The 22,891-nt window shown below is 35.0% G+C and overlaps 1 protein-coding gene across 4 annotated transcripts in view; it reads right to left on the minus strand.

Moving 5' to 3' along the window:
- Positions 1 to 22,891, minus strand: part of NAV3 (neuron navigator 3) — a 580,735-nt gene that overhangs the window by 213,426 nt on the left and 344,418 nt on the right. For 2 of the 4 annotated variants that reach the window (XM_061206366.1, XM_061206363.1), the window contains exon 1: positions 7,542 to 7,598. In XM_061206366.1, coding sequence (XP_061062349.1) covers positions 7,542 to 7,552 — 11 coding nt within the window. In that variant the 5' untranslated portion in view covers positions 7,553 to 7,598. Of the gene's footprint in view, positions 1 to 7,541; positions 7,726 to 11,600; positions 11,674 to 22,891 lie in introns of those variants that run through there. The other 2 variants (XM_061206367.1, XM_061206364.1) reach the window with 2 other exon arrangements.

Below are 22,891 nucleotides of genomic sequence, written 5' to 3' on the forward strand. Positions count from 1 at the left end.
TTGTTGAATATATTAATGGGGGATGGGAGAGATGGGAGAGTGTGTACATCAAAAGATAATGATCAAATTAATGAATAAAAATTAGTGGCAGTAGTATTTTATTTAGCTATAAGGGAATAATTACTAAAGGAAATACCTAAAATAATTAATGGGGTTACCTCTCTGTAGCTGGACCAGGCTTGGGAAGGTCTGAGCATTGGGCCGTTATTTTTAAATCATAAGGATATTATTACTTTGAATTACATTTATGTATTTAATAGAAGTTAGAAGTGTAATGGACAGAATTGATCAGAGAAAGTGAGAGAGGAAGGAACAGTGATGAGGGTGACTTGAGGTTTTTAAGGTGGGTCAACATATTTCATTATATATGTGATATGACCTAGAAGTGGGAGGAGGAAAGATGAAAGTGGCTGGTTTGAGTGCCTGTTATATGCTAAGGGCTGTGCTAAGGAGGAACTTTAAACACAAATTATGTCAGGTGGTCTTCTCAATAACCTTTTGAGAAAGTTACCACCATTCTAGTATGAGGTAAGAACACTGGTATTTGAGCAGGTTAAAATCACCTCATGCCACATCACTGGGAATTGGTTGGCAGAATTGAAACCCATGTTTGCCTGACTCTAAAATAACCAACACTATACAGACGCTGCTTCATCGTAACAACAGAACTATGAGTGGTTGTCAAGCTTTTAAAATAATGGAATAGAAGCACAGAACATAAGCAGTGTGTATGTGTGTGTGTGTACATACTCTTAGTATTACACCCTCTCTTGGTTTCCTCGATCAGTCAATTAAAGAATAATTTCTTTCCCTTCAATTATTTCTCTCTAGGAATAAAAAATCCTGTTATTTAAAAGGAGATTCATAAATATCGTTTTTGTTTGTTTCATTTTCTTTAAAGTTTAATTGATTCCCTGTCTTTTATGAAGAGCACACTATAGGCCACAACACAGAGTCAATTAAGCAACTAATTGAAGCCAGGTTCATGAGGGCTTAAATTACCAGAGCCTTCCTGTCATCTTAAATTAAACTTCCTTATATACTTCTCAAGATTTATAACCCCAGGCTGAAAAGCTGTAAACCATCCCAGTTTCAGAGTGAATCTCCCAGAAGGAAATGATGTTTCCTGGAAAAGAGGAAGGCAAATGTCCTCCATGGAAGAAGGCTCCAAAAGCAATGTGTGTGGCAGGGGTCATGGGAGCCTTGAGAAGGGGCTGCAAAGGGAATAGACAAGTCACTCAAATAGCATGTGCCCAGAGATTTTGCAATTTGACTTGCGAGTCCTATAGGAAGGAGCAAGTTCATCTAAACAGCAAGTAGACACATTCTTGACTTTCTCCTACAAAATGAAAAGCAGAAGGGCAAATGATTTTCTGTGGAGATCATAATCTCCCATATTCCCAAAATAGCTCTTATTTTAGTTGAGAAAGACTTATTATCACTGCCTTTAACACTCTGTCACCTATCTATGTAATTTCTTACCTACACTTTCACATGCATTTTGTTTCTTTTTTACATGTTTTAATTCTCTATAATATAAAAATACTTGTTCATGTGATTCAAAAATCACTGTTTTGGGATTGGTACAATTCACCAACTATTTAATAGTGGGATGGGAAATCATTTAATAATGTAGACAAAAATTAAGCTAAAAGGCCTGTATTCTAAGGAAAATCACCTCCCTTTTTTAAACTTTTAGCAAATAGAAAACATTTTTTATGTATACTATTACCCTAACATCTCACGTATAACCAGACCAGTACATAAGAAAAATGAATTTTCATTTTATAATTTTCTTTCACTATAATGCTTTACTAGATATTCTCAGGAAAATTAGACATTCATGACATGATTTCTGATCAGTGTTGGCTGGACTCATGTGCCAGGCACTGTGTACGGTTTTGGTGAAATTGAACTTTCTGTTACTTTTCATGTCAACTAGAATTCTGTCAAAGCACATATATGTAAAAATATGATTAGCAGAAATATCCAGAATGTCTATGACATATTTACTGATGGAAATAAATTTTCTGAGTTTGAAAATTATAGGATTCATGTCTACCTTGTTTTTTGAATAATAAGTACTATTTTCCCCATCTCCTGGTTAATGCCTATAGAAAATAACTATGATCACAACTCTTATATAAGATTTTTAGTACTTTATATTAAAACAGTTCTCATATTTTTTCAGTTGGTTAGACAAAGGGCCTTTAATATACTCTTTTCAAAATAAAATGAAAAGCGAGAAAAATAAAAGAAATTGATTTTATATTTTATATTAAATAAATGCAAACAGGATACTTAACATTCTTTAATATAGCAAAATGTTTAAACTTTACCTATGTAAAGTCCTTCCAAAGATCACTGATATAGAGAAAAATTAATTTTTATATGAAATATGTTCAAATTTTTGAGATTGCTGAAGGACTGAGGAAATTTAGAATGAGTCGCAGCTTTATTTTAATACACATACTGCAAGTGGATAATTCAAGTCAAATGATAAACAGATCAGTGATCAAGGAATAAGACTGCCCTCACATATCAACACTAAACTTACATCAACCATGCCATTTTAGGGTTAATTCAGAACGTAGGTCTTTCAACAGTATTTTTCCCCTTGTAATATTAGTTTATGTTGACGAGGTAAGGACTTTTGTATTCATATTATTTATTAACAAAACAAATTAGTAATTTGGACATTTTAAAGATAATACGTTTGTGTCGGATTAGTTGTGGCATTCATTTTTTTAACCAGCCTTTAATTAAAAATTTTAAACTCTGTACTAGCTGCAAATTAGAGGCATCATTTCTTAATACTAGATCAGATACCTTCTTTCGTTGTCTAAACCAAACATGACAGAGAAGACAGGAGTTATAAACATGCAAGTCTTTAAGCTATCAATGATATTTCATAGCCCAAACACTTCACTCATGTTACCTATTACTTTTTGTGGTACCAAAATGCTAATGATTTTGGTAATCTGCTTCCTTATCCCGCAAAACAGAAACCACATATTGGTAAAGGAATGGTACTCCACAGAGGCAGCAACACTGATAGCAGTGAATTAATGAATGACAGCCAGAAAACAAAGGGAACAAAATATTTATAATAAATAAGTAAAAGACCAAAGAGGTATATAGCCAGGCATCAACGAGGATGGAAGCAAATAGTTCCACACATCTGGATAAGGTCTGATGGTTCCGCTACATATCATTCTGAAACTAACTGTAGTTCAATATCATGACCACCCAAGAATCAAGAACATTTTATCTTTATTATAGCAGTTTTGTAATACACACAATTCTCATTTTAAATGACGTACCATTGCAACTGTGAATGTTAGAAAGTTTTCCTACCTAAAATTAGAAGCAGCTATAATAAAGATTCATTCACTCTTACTTAACTCATTTCAGAAATCATTACTAAGAACGTACTGTGTGTAAGGTTCAGGGCTAATCCCTTGAAATACAGAAGTGGTTACAATGTAAAAATACTGCTGTCCTCACAGTGCTTACATTCTGGAAGGGAGGAAGTGGCAATAATAAACAATGAATATAATAAATAAGTTGTAGGTTAGAGAGGGATTAGAGCTACAGAAAAGAAGGAAAACTACAGCAACCATGATGTGGAGTGCAAATGGGCAGCCTGCAGTGTTAAAAGAGAAGTTAAGGTCAGCATCAGTGAGAAGGCAACACTGGAGCAGTTGACTTGAAGGAGGTGAGAGATTCAGCCAAGTGGCTATCAGAGGAACAGCATTCCAGGCAAAGGAATCAGCTACAGCATATTTCCTAAGCGGGGAGCAAGCCTAGTCTATTTGACACCGTGGCAGGGCTTTGAGCAGAAGAGTGACATCTGACAGGTATGTTCAAAGAGTTTTGTAGATACTGACCCACTGAACCCCCAAAACGACTTCACGAAATCGGTGCCACTTTTTATACCCTTTTAACAGATAAGAACCTGAAGCATAGAGAGGTTAGGTAAGTTGCCCAAGGTCACACAATTAGGAAGTGGTGGAACTGGGATCCAAGTGCAGGCAGTCTGATTCTAGAGGTGAGCGCTTAACAAGGAGATCTTCGGTCCTTGAACAGGACACACACAGGCACGCATGCTCGCTCACATGCGCACACACCCACACACACACATTCAAGAGTGGAGAGGAAGCTGAGAAGCCAGAAGAGGAGAGTTTGTTATCCACATTCTACGTCTCTTGGTCCACATTTTATTTTCTCTCTTGTATATTTTACTTGTTAACCTTTAGATCAAAATGTCTGTTTAAATGAAAGATGTTCAAATTGATTGAAAACATTTGGGGTTATTCTCAAAAGAGCAAAACAAATTAGCAATTCTTAATGTATAAAATAAATATTGTGGAAATATAGAGAGCTATGTCAATTTACTTTAAATAAACAAAGAGAACAAAACAAAAATACTCTCATGAAACAATGTGCACTAAAATTATTTTAGGTCTACAGAGAAAAATACAAGAACATTTTTCTGGCTAAATATCCAGAATAATATAGCCACCAGTCATTTAAGCTATTCACTTGGGAAGAGCTTTGGAATCAACAGAAAGGCTTCATAAATCATGATTTATGACTCTCATCTCATGTAAATGAAGATAATGTGTCACTGAGATTCTTTTCCATGTTAATTATCTTGGTTCTATTGCATAGACACTTATTCCTTTCCTATGTATACTATCAATATAGGCTGTGAAAAATGCTTAGATACATTGTTATATTTAAGTTCACATAGATTATAATTCATACACTATTTCACTATGTTGGATCTATACAAATGGAAATAAGTATTAATTTCTGAAATACAACATTCTCCAAAACATAGAATAAATTCTGTTAAAATGAAGAGTTGGCACTCCTCTTTATCATGGTCTTAACTAAGCACTACCTTTAGTACAGTAGCTACTCTGCATTTATTAAATTAACAATCCAAAAAGTAATTAAATCCAATTTATCAAAAGAAAAAAATGGGCTTCCCTGGTGGCGCAGTGGTTGAGAATCTGCCTGCCAATGCAGGGGACACGGGTTCGAGCCCTGGTCTGGGAAGATCCCACATGCCGCGGAACAGCTGGGCCCGTGAGCCACAATTGCTGAGCCTGCGCGTCTGGAGCCTGTGCTCCGCAACAAGAGAGGCCGCGATAGTGAGAAGCCCGCGCACCATGATGAAGAGTGGCCCCCGCTTGCCACAACTGGAGAAAGCCCTTGCACAGAAACGAAGACTCAACACAGCCATAAAAAATTAATTAATTAATTAATTAATTTTTTAAAAAAAAGAAAGAAAAAAAAAAGAAAAAATTATTTAAGAGTCTATCTCAGAATCAAAGGACACTGGTGAAAAGAATGCTTTTCATAAACTTTCACTGAAAAAAATAAGATAGCTCTCCCCAAGATGGTATAAAATGACCATGCCTATTATATATAGGTCTATATTTTAAAATACAGTTTCATAATATCCATGCATATCCACCAAGAAGAGAAAAAAATTTCCCCCAAAGGGTCATAACCACTGAGAAATGTGGGGCAAGAAACTCCACATGGCAGATACAGAAACAGAGTGAGGGAAAGCAATGACAAATGATATCTCATCTCACTTCCAGAGTCAACATCCTTTGCACAATACCACTTCACTTCCTGTATTTTTCCAGCTACTATTCTTGCTTCTTGTCCGTTCAAATGGCTTAAACCAAACTCTAGGAAATATTATTTCTGGCAGTTCTCAAAACCTAGATCTCTTTCTACCAACCACCACTCCCCCCAAAAAAATTAATAATAAAAAATTTAAAAAATATATTCTATTTTTTCTCCTTCTCTATTCTTAAGGACCTCTAAAGAACTTATACTGTAGAGAATGTTTTTTTCACTTTGATTCCTGCACAATTTCACATGACATCACAAAATACCAAGACAAGCTTAAGGAACAGAAGCACATCTGCATTACTGAGTAAAAACAAATACCCCTCATCATTCCATGGCCTTCGTAGTACACCCCATATTTTTTGGTGAAACTGTGATTTTTCTTTATTAATAATTCACTAATGAGTAAAATTTGCCAAAGGAAATGAGTTTACATGGTTGTACAGAGACAGAAATATTGCTTAATATGAAGTGAGGGATGGTTGACAGATGAAAGAGCAGGGGATTTCTGAGCTGCTGAATATTTGACAGTAAGTGGGAAGTGGTTTGTGAATGTATCTTGGAATTTTATGTTAGCTTTCTGAGTCAATACTAATTGCCAGAAACAAACTCAAGGCAAACTGTATTATTAGGTTTTAGGCTTGGCTTCTAAGATGGAAAAAGTTAAATATTTACATATGTGTGATACAGTGTGTATATTTTAGTAGATGATAAAAGAGTATTTTCATCTTGGACATTCGCCCTCCTTAAGAAAAATGATCATAGCTATGTATGCCATAGAGCTAATGATCTGATAATCCGAACATTGATCAGAAACATATGAGTAATTTGCCTGAAACCTGTTAACTTAATTACGTTCTGTGATCATTTTTTGATGTGTCAACTTAGCTAGGTTTCTTTAGTTCCACTCAACACCAATCTGGTGTCGCTGTGAAAGCATTTTGTGGATGTGGTTAAAGTCCAGAGCAGTTGACTTTAAGTAAGGGAGATTATCCTAGATTATCACTAGGATAGTAGGCCTGACTCACTCCTTGAAAGGTCTTAAAAGCGGGAGTGTGGCCTCCTTGAGAGACGAAATTCCACCAGTTTATAGCGGTTTCAGCTCGTGCTAAGAGTGTCAGCTTGTCCTTCCTGCTGGGCTGCCCTCAGGATTTCAGACTTGCCTAGCCAGCCCCCATGATCATGTGAATCAATTCTTTAAAATAAATCTGTTTGCACTCTTTCTTACTGATTCTGCTTCTCTAGCTGAATCATGACTGATATAGTTCCAAACTGGAAAAAAGCAGAAACGAAAGAGTAAAGGAAGCTGCAGTGGTTTGTCAGCACCCCACACCGGCTGTGTCTACATGCACCCACAGACTCAAGTCAGACAAACAATGTGTGTATACAAACTCACACACACGTATACACACACATGCATGCACAGACAATCTCACATCAAAATGGTATGTTCCCAAACACTCAAACTCCGATGTTTAACAGACCTGAAATTTTTGACAGATTTAACGATTTAATCGATCAAAAGCATCAACCAAAGAAAACTACACAACTGGAGACTAGGACTCAAAAAGCACATTCTAAACAATAATTTGTAGAAGGAAGGAACTGTGATACACTACTTACAAGAAAGACATTTCACACATTTTGATACAAACCACAATCACCTTCAGAAAACAAACACAAATATTTCACCTAGAAAGTGATAAGTGTTGGTCATCCAACCAATAGAAAAGTGGTTTTAAATTCTATAAGGTTAATCAAATAATCCCATCACTTTGATACAACTCCATAGATATGTTCTCCAAACTCGCAAACAAAAACTTATTAAAAACAAGTTGTATCAAGATAGATTCATTTTAAACGCATTCCCCGCTTCCCTTCCTTACCTGGACTGCATATCTTGCTGGGTTTTGGCCTGACTGGCTTCTGCCTGAGGGCAGGCGTGAGTGACCCGCTGCTGAAGCTCCACCAACGACTGGTAATACTGCTGCTGCTGGTGTTGCTGCTGCTTGTAGCGAGACAAACTGAAAAACAGCCCTAGAATGGCTTTTAAGTTTCCATTTCTTATTTCTGTATCAAGTGGAAAATATAAAAAACAGTATCATAGAAAATGATTATTTTTTACAAATGAAATTCTAGAAGCAAGTCTCTTAGGCTCCATCTATGGAGACAGAAATACAACTTGATTTTCTCAGTCACAGATTTAAGCAAATCTGATTTTCTGAAATATGCTAGCATTTCCAAATAGCTTGGAAATTTCAGGGAGAGAGGGAAGGGATGAAGCGTAGAGAGAACAAAGCTTACTCAAGTGATGTTCTTTGCTGACCCTGAACGACAGTTTTTCTAGAGTTAGTTTCTTCATGGAAATGGATGGGCTCTCAGTCTTGTGCTAATCATTTGGTTTAGCACGCTGCTTCCCTCACAAACACACACAGCTGTTACCAACACAGTGGTGGCTATGAGCTAGAGAAAGCAAGCCACGTAAATGCTGGTTGTCCTACATTATAAATACTGATACACCTCATAATACGGGTGCACCTCATAATAGCAACTAGATTTATAACTGTTAGCACAATTCTAAATCACCCACCAACCAATTTATTTTAGAAAATATATGTATATGTCCTCCAAAAAGCAGACTACATCAGAGGTATCCATTTTTAATGCTCCAATTCTTTTATTTTTAATTTATGTTACATATTAATAAATATTAAAGATCACCTGACTCATGACTTTAGATAACATAATTGAATAAATGTAAGTGGAATTCCTAGTTCTAACACATGGGGCTCCTGTGTAAGTTTTTCTAATATTGAATAAAAGATTAAATGCACAAAGTAGGCTACAACATGAGCCTACGTTTTCCTCCTGTAGTTATAATTTTAAAACTAGAAAAAGAGATGCAAGTAAAGCTTGATATAATGCTACACAACCTATAATCATATTTTAAATGAAACTTGCTATTGGCAATAAAATATATCCTCCTTTGAGGTCAAGGTTTTATGTCTCCTTTTTGGAATTTAGAAACATTAATAAACTACTTAGATTTCTTGCTCTCTGATGGTTTATAATGTCACACACACTATGCCATGGAATTATTCATATAAAATAAGGCTGAATTGTTATAACCCTCAAATCTTCCTCACAGGGGTCATAACATATAAGTGTTGGCTTGATCAATATAAAGCAACAGTGAGAAAGTATTAATTTTCTCCTGTAAACCGGAATGATCTTATTGAAAGAGGTTTTTTTAACTTCTTATTTTATTACTATGCATGTTTAATCAATTTAGAAAATCATTTTGGGCATTCATATATTTTTAGGAGATAAATAAAAAGCAAGAGGTTTATGTTAATAAAAGATATCATGTTACACTCCCTAACACCATACACAAAAATAAACTCAAAATGGATTAAAGACCTAAATGTAAGACTGGACACTATAAAACTCTTAGAGGAAAATACAGGCAGAACACTCTACGACATAAATCACAGCAAGATCCTTTTTGACCCACCTCCTAGAGAAATGGAAATAAAAACAAAAAATAAACAAGTGGGACCTAATGAAACTTAAAAGCTTTTGCACAGCCAAGGAAACCATAAACAAGACAAAAAGACAACCCTCAGAATGGGAGAAAATATTTGCAAATGAATCAACAGACAAAGTATTAACCTCCAAAATATACAAGTAGCTCATGCAGCTCAATATCAAAAAACAAACAACCCAATCCAAAAATGGGCAGAAGACCTAAATAGACATTTCTCCAAAGAAGATATACAGATTGCCAACAAACACATGAAAGAATGCTCAACATCACTAATCATTAGAGAAATGCCAATCAAAACTACAATGAGGTATCACCTCACACCGGTCAACGGCCATCATCAAAAAATCTACAAACAATAAATGCTGGAGAGGGTGTGGAGAAAAGAGAACCCTCTTGCACTGTTGGTGGGAATGTAAATTGATACAGCCACTATGGAGAACAGTATGGAGGTTCCTTAAAAAACTAAAAATAGAACTACCATATGACCCAGCAATCCTACTACAGGGCATATACCCTGAGAAAACCATAATTCAAAAAGAGTCATGTACCACAATGTTCACTGAAGCCCTATTTACAATAGCCAGGACATGGAAGCAGCCTAAGTGTCCATCAACAGATGAATGGATAAAGAAGATGTGGCACATATATACAATGGAATATTACTCAGCCATAAAAAGAAATGAAATTGATGTGTTTGTAGTGAGGTGGATGGACCTAGAGTCTGTCATACAGAGTGAAGTAAATCAGAAAGAGAAAAACAAATACCGTGTGCTAACACATATATATGTAATCCAAAAAAAAAAAAAAAAAATGGTTCTGAAGAACCCAGGAGCAGGACAGGAATAAAGACACATACATAGAGAATGGACTTGAGGACACGGGGAGGAGGAAGGGGAAGCTGGGGCGAAGTGAGAGAGTGGCATGGACATATACACACTACCAAATGTAAAATAGATAGCTAGTGGGAAGCAGCCGCATAGCACAGGGAGATCAGCTTGGTGCTTTGTGACCACGAAGAGGGGTGGGATAGGGAGGGTGGGAGGGAGAGGCAAGAGGGAGGGGATATGGGGATATATGTATATGTATAGCTGATTCACTTTGTTATACAGTAGAAACTAACACAACATTGTAAAGCAGTTATACTCCAATAAAGATGTTTAAAAAAAAAAAGAATATGAAAAAACAAAACAAAGCAAAACAAAAAGATGTCATGTTATACAGAAGAGACATAAAACGAATAAATGGTAACATTTCTCACCAACTTTAACCACTTAGAAAGTAAAGTATTATCCTGGAGGATTTTATCAAATTTTATTCTAAGTAACAGAACCATGAGTTAGGTTTGAACATAAGTTTTTTGCCGTTAAATATGTAATTTAATATTAAACATCATGATGACATATACAGATAAAGGATTAAAGAAATTTAAAATAAAATTTAAACAGTGAAGAAAAAGTGACAAACGTAAATAATTCTAGTACATGTCCATAATATTTCAGAATTCACACAATTCCTCTTTTTCCAATGGCAGCAAACATTGAACAGCTTAGAATTGTCTAATATTTCTACTATCTGTGGGGGGAAAAGGCTTTTCAGGGTAAACTGACTGTAGTAGAAACAAGAAGCAACATAAATTGTCAAAAGTGTTTAATCATAAAATTCTAATTAAAAATGGTTGTTGCTGATACAGATCTCAGAGGACTTGGTATTTTATAACTTTAGCAATTGTTTTTTGTTTATAGTACTAAATTGAAAATTTTGCAAAGGCTTCCTAAAAATATATGTGGAAGAAAAAGAAATGCAGAAAAAAAAATAACAGATCTAGTTTTCTTTTTCCACTTTCCTATATTTCAATGTCAGTGATGATCTTTTAAACATTTAATAATTTTAAGGCCTTTACAAAGAACAGTTATTAATACTGTTAGTGCTAATTATTTAAGAACTCCTGATGACTTATTTAAAATTAACAAATATTTAGACTTGGACTACCAACTTGATTAAATTATAGAATTGTTATTGATAAAATATTTGAGCATTAATTACACTATTTTAACTGTATTTATGTCCATATACTGTATTTATTATCCAGCATTATCTATCTATCCATCCATCTACTTAAGACTCTAAAAACACTACCAACTGGTAATAACATAAAGATATTTTGTTAATATGTCCCCCTCCCATATACTCGGTAAAGAACAATTTTGGCAAAATCTGGAACATACCTACATAAAGCATACATTAATAACCATTGAATTTATGTTTCTATTATTTTGGAAACTTTACTGATTTCCTTTCTTGTATTAAGGGGCTATGTACTCCCACTTCACATTTCTAACGTTATAAAAAGTCTTTTACAAACATGGATGCCATTTGTGACAACTGTGCTTTTTCTTACCTTCAGCAGATAGGCCTTGAACATTTACTCCTCTGGCTGCTAGAAAACTAAGGCAGACATCAACATTTTCAATCTGCAACATGAAAAGCAGTGAAAAAGTAACTTAGAAGGTTATTTTTAAATAAATAAATGAGCTAGAATGAAGCCAGAGAGAAAGATAAAGAAAGAATGAATACTTTACATTCATTTCATACTAGAGATCTTTAACCAGAGTTTAACTAGAATTATTTTGGCTAATTGCAGAATGAATATAAAGATTGCATTGTCTGATTTAGTACTTACAAACAATTCATAAAGGCCTGACCAAGAATGGCATTCTTACAGATTAGCAACCCACCTACTTAACATAAAACCAGACTGATTTTGTGCTCCATAAACAAGTCTCAACTAAAGCATCCAAATAGGAGGAGACTCTTGCTTCTGTGAGTTAGAATACTAGGATGTGGTAACTGAGATTCGAACAGTAATATTTGGCAAGTATGCCAAAAGATAAATAAGATGGAGAAAGGGTTAATATACATGAAAGAAATGAAGCATATTTTCATCCTAAATCATAGAAATTCTTTATTTTAAAAACTGTATTTGTACTTCTACAGTTGCTAATTCTCTGCTTAAATATAGGTATTGCCTTTATAATTTAAAAGAGTGATGCCACTGCTTTTGAACAGTTCGTTTCAACATGATAGCCAGTGATTAACCATTTAGGGTGAGAAGCAAAAAAAAAAAAAAAAAAAAGACTATTTATGTTAATTCATGGGTTGATTTCAGTATTAGTTATGGCATTATGTAGCAAAGTTAAATAGCTAAGACTTTTTAAAAGAATGTAGGAAACTAGAAAGTTCCAGTTCTTTGTGAGTCATCTCCCTGGGTTTTGTGGTATTCCATAAATCTTGAAATTCTAAAGTAAATAAGAGATTTAAAGTTAATACTTGGCAAGGTACTGTTTTCTGTCTTATTAAATTCTCATCAAAAGCTATGCAGGAGGACATACAAAGTTTTGCCAATGTCCTCTCTAGCTGAGCTTCATAGGAAGGTCAAAACATCTGTTAAAGAAAATAAAAAGAAAAAATATATATTCCAGAATCTGTCTTTATAAAATGGACAACTGTTTACGTTCCTTTTTTAATGTAATTTTGTGCAAAATTAAAGTAATAATATCCAATGAGAGGTTCTTTGCTTTAAAATGATTGCAGCCAAGGTATACACATTTGCTTTGAGAAAAAAATAACTACTTTATTGATTCATTTCAAAATAAGTTTTACTGAAAGAATGATAGAGTTGAAGACGCTGAATGTTACATGACCAAGTGGACCTTCTCGTTCTACTTGTCAACGTCTAAATGCCCAAAAAACCTATGGTTCTGGAATCCACTTCAAATTCTTTCCTTCACATTTCACTTTGCTATTAGAAAATAAGATAACATAAAGGAAAGAAAAAGAAAAGTGTAACAGACACTTTTACGAATATAAACAGAATATACTACTGTGTCTACCCAATGTGTTCTTTAAAAAATTTTTTTTCGGATTGATTAAAAATAAAAGATGCCAAATAATTATTGTGGCCTAATATTAAGACAGAGAATTGAGCTGAGTATTTTTGAATGTTTGCTGTAACAGTCCTGGTATTATTAATTTTATACCAATTATATGAATTTTATAGAAAGTAAGAAGATTTCTGGCCCAAATATATACAATTTACTGCAAAATGTATTTTTATTATACATAAACAGATTAGTTCATTGGAAGACCAAGAAAATATTCATGAACAGTGTCTGTAATTAAGTGTGTAAAATGGCTTTTTTGGCTGTTCAGAATAAAAAATAAACTGCTGTCTAGATTGGGTATTAGACACAAACAACTCTCTCTCAACATGCACCATAAGTTAGAAAGGGAAATTAAAAGGGTCCTAGTAGAGGAAAGAAAAAAATACTCAAAATATACCTTACATTCCTTTCATATCTATTTATCAGAAGCATTCAACCTTTTGTAATAGTCCTTTACAGTCATTCACTACAAGCACCGACAATTTGAGGTAGTTAATTCTGTTTCCCATCTTACTATAGCAGGTAAGTAACAGCAACAGAATAAGTACTTGAATACAAAATCTCCAGTATGACCATTAAAGGATAGTTCATTACAATTTATTTATTTATTCACCAATTTTTGTTTTTGGTCAAAATTAATTTTCAAACAATGTAACAACATAACAAACATAACTTAAGAAAATAATATCCTCTCCCTACCTAACTCCAAAGTCATCTATAAATTCAATCATGCTTGTTGGTACTACTTATATTTTTTACCCAGCGATAAGTTATAATAAAAGAAAACGGCTGTGAGAAATGTTGTTAAATGTCATTTATATGATTAGTTTCCTTGTCAGAGGCATACTCTAAAATAATTTGAGAATACTTACTACCTATATAATAATATACTTTGGTTAATGATTATTTTTATTTTAATAAATTTGAGACATTAGTTTCTCATAATTCCTGCTTTAAAATAATAGATTGTCCCCTTACATTTCCCAGTTAAATATCTATAAATACTGTTTTAGTTCCTAATTTTTTTGTCATGTCAAACCTCAACTGTTCTTTGAACTAAAAACCTCTAAACATTTTTGAAATCCCAAACAGATAAAAGTGATTTTGCCATCAAATTTATCCAATTAACTGAAGTGAGTTTTATTTTTTCTCAGTATTATTTGAATCATATACCAAATAAGCTATCAAAATTCAAACTGTACTTTTAACAGCTAATAATTTGGGTCAATTTTTAATTAGAATAATTTCATGTACTTAATAAACTAATAAACAACCCAATGCACAGTTACCTAAATATAATGGAAACAAAAGTTTCATAGATCAGTACTTACACTTACTACATGAAATCGCTTGTGATGCTTTCTATTAATAACATTGTCTTCTCTTTTCATTAATTAATTAATGCTTTTTAATCTGTATTTAAATATTGGTTAAAATCCACTAGATGAATTTCAGAATCCACTGATGGACAGTAATCAACAATTTGAAAAACACTGCCCTGAAGAAGACCAGAGCACTGACACATCTACAGTACCTTTTCTTTTGGGGGGTGGGGGTGGGCGTTATATTCAATGACTAATCAGAAAGTGGAAAATTATCCTCACAAGCGAAGTCTCTGCATGGATTTAATTACATCAGTTAACTGGCGCAAAACAAAAACAAAATATTCAAAATACTGGTTATATAATCACATAGTTAATTTTTAGGATGTGTTTACAAATGGCATCCTTGGGTTCAAGTTAATTTTTAGGATGTGTTTACAAATGGCGTCCTTGGGTTCAAGATCTGAAAAAGAATTTTAACTCTTTTCAATCCCCTTTAATTTGTCTAGACACCAAATCATTTTGAAAAGGAAAGCAACTGAGTTGAAATTTGAGTCAATCTTTTATAAGCAATCAGTTATTTGACCAAATTTAAACAACTATTTCAAAATTACTAGGTTATTTAACAAAGTCAATCATTTCTTGATCTCTCTCTCTCTCCTCACTCCCTCTATTTGGTTTGCGGGTAAATAGAGATGTTTGTTGAGTTTTCATAGTCTTATTTATTTATTTATTCAGTTTGTGTTTTTTTTTTTTTTTTTTTTTTAATGAAGACATGGTTTTAGTGAAGCTCTAAGCCTCTGAGAGACAGGAACTGAATTTTGTTGACTCGTGTACCTTCGGCAGCCTAGCATGGTGTTTGGTGTCTGATAGATGCTCAGTACATACCTGAGGAAGAAGGGAGGAAAGGAGTGTTGGCCAATTGGTCCTTGTATTTTTGGAAGAAATGAAGCCAAGAAAAAAAAAAAAGAGAGACAGAGATAGACACAGAGGGAGACAAAGACAGAGAGTCATTTGATCCAGAGGCTACATGTTATATTCTCTTTGGGATCTTTTAAAATATACTACTTCCCTGTGCCTGACCCCAGACAGTAAGAATCAGAAATTCTGTTAGTTGGGATTGGACATCAGTTTGTTTTCAAATTTTAGCTCCTAATCTCAGTCTACCCTCATCTTTACAGATTAAGCAACTGACCTCCAGAGAAAGTCTCACATAAAGATGAGCAAAAGAAGCTAACAAAAGAGTATATACTATATGATGCTCAATTTATGAAATTCAAGATCAAGACTAAACAATGAAAACAGACATTACAATAGTGATAAACTTTGGAGGGGTACAGTCTGGAAAGCAGCACACGGGGAACAGACATGCTAGAAGTATCCTTTGTTTTGATCTGAGTGGTGAGTACACAGGTGTAGAGATATTTAAAATCAATCATCCATACACTTAAGACTGGAGTATTTTACACACTTTTTATGTTTGCTTTACCTCAAATTCTATTAGAGTATTTATACTCTTCTATGTATGTTTTACTTAAATTAAAAATAAGAATAAAATGATTGGTCCCTCGCTTTGTTGAGAATAGATTCCAGGCATATAAAGACAGAAGTACGGAAACCTGTCAGGTAGCTCGTGCAAGTAATTCAAGTGAAAGATGATAGTGTTTCAGACAATGGTGGCGGCAGTGAGGTGATGAGAAAGGATCACCTTCTGGATCCGAAAGGATCAGATTCTGGATATACTTTGAAGGAATCTAATGGGAAGATGTGGCAAATAAGAGACAGGAGTCACGGATGATGCCAAGGTTTCTGGCCTCAGTAGCCAGGTGGACATCTCCAGCCATAAGATGGGAAAAGCCACAGACAGATACAAGGGGTTAATTTCTGGACCTGTTATCTAGTCTCTTAGACACCCAAATGGATGTACAGGCCTTTGGACACACAATCTGGAGTTCAACTGAGAGGTTTCGGAACAGAGATCTAAATTTCAGGGTTATCCTCATACAGAAGGTAATTAAAGCCATGGGGCTAGATTAAATCACCAAGGACGTGCAGCTATAAAAGAGAAGAGGAACAAACAGTGGGCCTGAGGAGACTCACTGGAAAGAAGAGGAGGAACCAACAGAGGAAACGGAAGACAAGCCACCAGTGACATGTCAGGCAAATCAGGAGAGTATGGGACACAGAAAAGCACCTGAAGAAAGTACATTAACTCCAAGGGAGACATGAGCTCTAGCTAAAGCAGCTGGTTAGTAAGATGAGAACTAAGAACTGACTCTTAGATTTAGGATTAAATAAATCAACTCATAAAAGCCTCAATCCTACTACTCCCTGCCTCTCATGCTTGCTGGCACTTGGGCTCTCTCTTTCTCTTTCTCTCTCTCTCTCTGTATATGTATACACACACACAGAGAGAGAGTAAGAGTACCTTAGGTACGCTATCAACAATTGTTGAGGGAATGAATTAACTACACAGGGATAAAATGATGTTTTATGCTTAGATCATTCAAATAAAAAAAGACATAAACAATACTTTATAATCCTATTAATAATCAAATTTAGCGTTATCTGCCCAGGCAACTTAGACTTCTGCAGCATCCTAAGCTTCTCCTCTCTAATGCTCACCACACTCATCTCCACTGGAGGGATCCGGCATCTCCCCTCTCCCACTTACCTTTCTATGGGAACTTGTTGACATTATATTTTAGGATTGATAGAAATAAATAATTTAAAAGAATTTCCAAAATTGAGGAGCCCATAAAGATCATCTTATCTGACCTTTTCAAATTAAATAATGAGATGAGAACCAGATAATATACATCATTACTTAGAGGACCCAATGAAATTGCACATAAATACGTACATAGTACAATGCACTGCACATAGTAAGAACTCTAAAACTCAAGAATAAAAAAGTAGCTGTGATTACTGTAACAGTCTTTAATATTAATAGCAGGTGGTAATGGTATAAAATAGCATCATAGCATCTTTTGCTTTTGGTATTACAGCAATTTTTCGGAGAATTATCCACACTGCATAAAACCTGCTTTCCAAACTTTTAATTCAACAGTTTGCAAACTCTGCTACACATTAGAATTGCCTGATGAACTTTAAATCTATACATGCCCAATTTACACCATCATCAGTTAAATCAGAATGCCTGTGGAGAGCAGTTATCAAAAAAACTGTTCAAAGTCCCCAGGTGATTCCAGTTTGCAGCGATGCCTGGAAAACAAAGCTTCCACCTATGCTCTTCAAAGAAAGTAACTGAATATAATTTCAATTTACCCCATGTGGATGCAAGAATTGCACTGTTCACACTATAGCACTATATTGTCTTTTGTGTATTTGAACCATTATACTATATAATTCATGTGTTTTACACTTATTCCTTTGGTATTAAAATATATCTTTGCCGGGCTTCCCTGGTGGTGCAGTGGTTAAGAATCCGCCTGCCAATGCGGGGGACACGGGTTCGAGCCCTGGTCTGGGAAGATCCCACATGCCGCAGAGCGACTAAGCCCGTGTGCCACAACTACTGAGCCTGTGCTCTAGAGCCCGCGAGCCACAACTATTGAGCCCGCGTGCCACAACTACTGAAGCCTGCACGCCTAGAGCCCATGCTCCGCAACAAGAGTAGCCACCAGAATGAAAAGCCCACGCACTGCAACTAAGAGCAGCCCCCGCTCGCCGCAACTAGAAAAAGCCCGCGCGCAGCCACGAAGACACAGTGCAGCCAAAAATAAACAAATTAAATAAATAAATTTAAAAAAATATATATATATATATATCTTTGCCTTTGTAGTAGTAATACAAAGAAATCCATTCTGTTCTTTGGACACCCCATTTCTCATTTGGCTCAGGTAACAGTCATATCTGCAGTTCATGGACAACTCCCAGGACTTTTACTTGCCTATTTTATGTCATGCACTATTTCTTGGGTCCTTCTGTTTGTGGCTTACATTTTATTGCCATGGAACACCTACGTTGCCTCTCTTTTTCCTGCTAAATTTGAGGATGGCTAAGTAACTATAAAAATACTGACTGTATACTGAAAATAAAACCAAAAGTTTCTAAATTCTAGATACAATCAATGTTTTCAGAAGTTTTAAAATGTTTGGGAGTAAAAAAAAAAAAAAAAAAATGTTTGGGCACACTGAACCTTTAGGCTTTTGGATTGTATGAAAATAATGTTATCACAATGGCCTAAGCCAAAACACAGTTTTTCTAGAGTAAATAAGTAAATTGATCATTGCGTGTGTTTTCTTTATTGAAGATACTAAATAAATTCAACAGAAGTTGATTCATATTTTTAGACATGAATAATTTCTATTTGTATAACCAGTATTAGTATCTTGAAGCAATACCATTTAATTTTGTTTATGTTCTATAAATCAAACCATTCACTGATTCATCACTTTTTAAATTATTTTTATTTTTTAGTTTTTTTGGTTTAAAAAAAAATTTTAGCATCTTTATTGGAGTATAATTACTTTACCATGTTGTGTTAGCTTCTGCTGTATAACAAAGTGAATCAGCTCTATGTATACATATATCCCCATATCCCCTCCCTCTTGCCTCTCCCTCCCACCCTCCCTATCCCATCACTCTAGGTGGTCAGAAAGCACCGAGCTGATCTCCCTGTCCTATGCAGCTGCTTCCCACTAGCTTTCTGTTTTACATTTGGTAGTGTGTATATGTCAATGCCACTCTCTCACTTCATCCCAGCTTACCCTTCCCCCTCAAACCCAGGGGGGTATTTTTTAGACTCCATATTTATGCGTTAGCACACAGTATTTGTTTTTCTCTTTCTGACTTACTTCAGTCTGTATGACAGACTCTAGGTCCATCCACCTCACTACAAATAAATCAATTTCGTTTCATTTTATGGCTGAGTAATATTCCATTGTATATATATACCACATCTTCTTTATCCATTCATCTGTCAATGGACACGTAGGCTGCTGCCATGTCCTGGCTATTGTAAATAGGGCTTCAATGAACATTTTGGTACATGACTCTTTTTGAATTATGGTTTTCTCAGGGTATATGCCCAGTAGTAGGATTGCTGGGTCATATGGTAGTTCTGTTTTTAGGTTTTTAAGGAACCTCCATACTGTTTTCCATAGTGGCGTTATCAATCTACGTTCCCACCAACAGTGCAAGAGGGTTCCTTTTTCTCCACACCCTCTCCAGCATTTATTGTTTGTAGATTTTTTGATGATGGCCATTCTGACCGGTGAGAGGTGATACCACATTGTAGTTTTGATTTGCATTTCTCTAATGAGTAGTGATGCTGAGCACCCTTTCATGTGTTTGCTGGCAATCTGTATATCTTCTTTGGAGAAATGTCTATTTAGATCTTCTGCCCATTTTTGGATTGGGTTGTTTGTTTTTTTGATATTGAGCTGCTTGAGCTGCTTGTATATTTGGGAGATTAATCCTTTGTCAGTTGCTTCATTTGCAAATATTTTCTCCCATTCTGAGGGTTGTCTTTTCATCTTGTTTACGGTTACCTTGGCTGTGCAAAAGTTTTTAAGTTTCATTAGGTCCCATTTGCTTATTTTTGTTTTTATTTCCATTTCTCTAGGAGGTGGGTCAAAAAGGATCTTGCTGTGATTTATGTCAAAGAGTGTTCTTCGTATGTTTTCCTCTAAAAGTTTTATAGTGTCTGGCCTTATATTTAGGTCATTAACACATTTTGAGTTTATTTTTGTGGATGGTGTTACAAAGTACTTGAATTTCATTCTTTTACATGTAGCTGTACAGTTTTCCGAGCACCACTTATTGAAGAGGCTGTTTTTTCTCCATTGTATATTCTTGCCTCCTTTGTCAAAGGTAAAATGATCATATGTGCGTGGGTTTATCTCTGGGCTTTCTATCCTGTTCCATTGATCTTTATTTCTGTTTCTGTGCCAGTACCATATTGTCTTGATTACTGTAGCTTTGTAGTATAGTCTGAAATCAGGGAGCCTGATTCTTCCAGCTCCATTTATCTTTCTCAAGATTGCTTTGGCTGTTTGGGGTCTTTTGTGTTTCCATACAAATTGTGAAACTTTTTGTTCTAGTTCTGTGAAAAATGCCATTGGTAGTTTGATAGGGATTGCACTGAATATGTAGATTGCTTTGGGTAGTACAGTCAATTTCACAATGTTGATTCTTCCAATCCAAGAACATGGTATATCTCTTCATCTGTCGGTATCGTCTTTAATTTCTTTCATCAGCGTCTTATAGTTTTCTGCATACAGGTCTTTTGTCTCCTTAGGTAGGTTTATTCCTAGGTATTTTATTCTTTTTGATGCGATGGTAAATGGGAGTGTTTCCTTAATTTCTCTTTCAGATTTTTCATCATTACTGTATAGGAATGTACGAGATTTCTGTGTATTAATTTTGTATCCTGCTACTTTACCAAGTTCATTGATTAGCTCTGGTAGTTTTCTGGTAGAGTCTTTAGGATTCTCTATGTATAGTATCATGTCATCTGCAAACAGTGACAGCTTTACTTCTTCTTTTCCAATTTGGATTCCTTTTATTTCTTTTTCTTCTCTGATTGCTATGGCTAAACTTTCCAAAACTAAGTTGAATAACAGTGGTGAGAGTGGGCATCCTTGTCTTGTTCCTGATTTTAGAATAAATGGTTTCAGTTTTTCACCATTGAGAATGATGTTGGCTGTGGGTCTGTCGTATATGGCCTTTATTATGTTGAGGTAAGTTCCCTCTATGCCTACTTTCTGGAGAGTTTTTATCATAAATGGGTGTTGAATTTTGTCAAAAGCTTTTTCTGCATCTACTGAGATTATCATATGGTTTTTAACCATCATTTTGTTAATATGATGTATCACATTGATTGATTTGTGTATACTGAAGAATCCTTGCCTTCCTGGGATAAACCCCACTTGATCATGGTGTATGATCCTTTTAATGTGCTGTTGAATTCTGTTTGCTAGTATTTTGTTGAGAATTTTTGCATCTATATTCATCAGTGATATTGGCCTGTAGCTTTCCTTTTAGGTGACATCTTTGGTTTTGGTATCAGGGTGATGGTGGCCTCGTAGAATGAGTTTGGGAGTGTTCCTCCCTCTGCTATATCTTGGAAGAGTTTGAGAAGGATAGGTGTTAGCTCTTCTCTAAAAGTTTGATAGAATTCGCCTGTGAAGCCATGTGGTCCAGGGCTTCTGTTTGTTGGAAGATTTTTATTCACAGTTTCAATTTCAGTGCTTGTGATTGGTCTCTTTATATTTTCTATTTCTTCCTGGTTCAGTCTAAGAAGGTTGTGCTTTTCTAAGAATTTGTCCATTTCTTCCAGGTTGTCCATTTTATTGGCATATAGTTGCTTGTAGTAATCTCTCATTATCCTTTCTATTTCTACAGTGTCAGTTGTTACTTCTCCTTTTTCATTTCTAATTCTATTGATTTGAGTCTTCTCCCTTTTTTTCTTGATGAGTCTGGCTAATGGTTTATCAATTTTGTTTATCTTCTCAAAGAACCAGCTTTTAGTTTTACTGATCTTTGCTATTGTTTCCTTCATTTCTCTTTCATTTATTTCTGATCTGATCTTTATGATTTCTTTCCTTCTGCTAACTTTGGGGGTTTTTTTGTTCTTCTTTCTCTAATTGCTTTAGGTGTAAGGTTAGGTTGTTTATCTGAGATGTTTCGTGTTTTTGAGGTAGGATTGTACTACTATAAACTTCCCTCTTAGAACTGCTTTTGCTGCATCCCATAGGTTTGGGGTCATCTTCTTTCATTGCCATTTGTTTCTAGGTATTTTTTGATTTCCTCTTTGACTTCTTCAGTGATCTCTTGGTCATTTAGTAGCATATTGTTTAGCCTCCATGTGTTTGTATTTTTACACTTTTTTTTTCCAGGAATTGATATCCAGTCTCATAGCATTGGGGTCGGAAAAAGATACTTGATATGATTTCAATTTTCTTAAATTTAACAAGGCTTGATTTGTGACCCAAGTTACGATCTATCCTGGAGAATGTTCCATAAGCACTTGAGAAGAAAGGGTATTCTGTTGTTTTTGGATGGAATGTCCTGTAAATATCAATTAAGTCTGTCTTGTTTAATGTGTCATTTAAAGCTCGTGTTCCCTTATTTATTTTCATTTTGGATGATGTGTCCATTGGTGAAAGTGGGGTGTTAAACTCCCCTACTATGACTGTGTTACTGTCGATTTCCCCTTTTATGGCTGTTAGCATTTGCCTTATGTATTGAGGTGCTCCTATGTTGGGTGCATAAATATTTACAATTGTTATATCTTCTTGGATTGATCTCTTGATCATTATGCAGTGTCCTTCTCTGTCTCTTGAAATAGTTTTTATTTTAAAGTCTATTTTGTCTGATATGAGAATTGCTACTCCAGCTTTCTTTTGATTTCCATTTGCAGGGAATATCTTTTTCCATCCCCTCACTTTCAGTCTGTA

This window comes from Eubalaena glacialis, chromosome 11 (genome assembly GCF_028564815.1).
Source record: "Eubalaena glacialis isolate mEubGla1 chromosome 11, mEubGla1.1.hap2.+ XY, whole genome shotgun sequence".
In the NCBI taxonomy this organism is placed as follows: Eukaryota; Metazoa; Chordata; class Mammalia; order Artiodactyla; family Balaenidae; genus Eubalaena; species Eubalaena glacialis.